Below are 861 nucleotides of genomic sequence, written 5' to 3' on the forward strand. Positions count from 1 at the left end.
CTCATTAAGAAAAGAGAATCTACAGGCAGGAAATTCCAAATTAAAGTCAAGGGTTCTGACAAGGGCACCGTGACAGGGGCAGGAGAGGAGGGTGACAACCCCCCCAAGGAAGAACCCAGCGAAGCAGCTTTGAAAGCCACGGTGGTCGACCTGGAGGTCGGGGAGTTTCGGGGCCACAAGGTCTCGGTGTGGGACCTGCTCCACTCCCAGTATATCCCCGAGGAGAACAGGAAGGAGCTGCTGGAGCTGTACGGGGCGGGGGAGTTGACCCTGGAGCAGGTGAAGAGCGTCGTCACCACCATCGTGAGCAAGGCAGCGGCAGCGAGGGCAGAGAAAACGTCACCCATGGGTGGTCCTGAGGCAGATCCTGAGGGCACAGAGGCTGAGCCCACCCCCCTGCACGGGGACAGGGCCTGGGAAGAGACCCTGAAGGCCACCCCAGTCGAGGGGTCGGTGGGTGAGTTCCAGGGGAGGCAGGTCTCGCTGTGGGACCTGCTCTTCTCCAGCTACATCCCCGAGGAGAAGAGGCAGGAGCTGCTGGGGCTGTACCGTGAGGGGACACTGCCCTTGGAGCAGTTGACGCTTGTTGTCACCACTCTCATTAAGAAAAGAGAATCTACAGGCAGGAAATTCCAAATTAAAGTCAAGGGTTCTGACAAGGGCACCGTGACAGGGGCAGGAGAGGAGGGTGACAACCCCCCCAAGGAAGAACCCAGCGAAGCAGCTTTGAAAGCCACGGTGGTCGACCTGGAGGTCGGGGAGTTTCGGGGCCACAAGGTCTCGGTGTGGGACCTGCTCCACTCCCAGTATATCCCCGAGGAGAACAGGAAGGAGCTGCTGGAGCTGTACGGGGCGGGGGAG

At 60.0% G+C, this 861-nt stretch overlaps 1 protein-coding gene across 1 annotated transcript; it reads left to right on the forward strand.

The window, feature by feature from the left end:
• Positions 1-42: 42 nt before the first annotated feature.
• Positions 43-845, forward strand: LOC113980193 (epiplakin-like; the record flags this gene model as incomplete). The annotated part of the gene is made up of 1 exon (XM_027707423.1): positions 43-845. A coding segment is annotated over one exon (803 nt), but the record flags the coding sequence as incomplete, so codon positions are not given.
• Between the last annotated feature and the right edge of the window lie 16 nt (positions 846-861).

This window comes from Neopelma chrysocephalum, unplaced genomic scaffold (assembly GCF_003984885.1).
Source record: "Neopelma chrysocephalum unplaced genomic scaffold, ASM398488v2 Primary Assembly neopelma1_92979, whole genome shotgun sequence".
NCBI classification, from domain to species: Eukaryota; Metazoa; Chordata; class Aves; order Passeriformes; family Pipridae; genus Neopelma; species Neopelma chrysocephalum.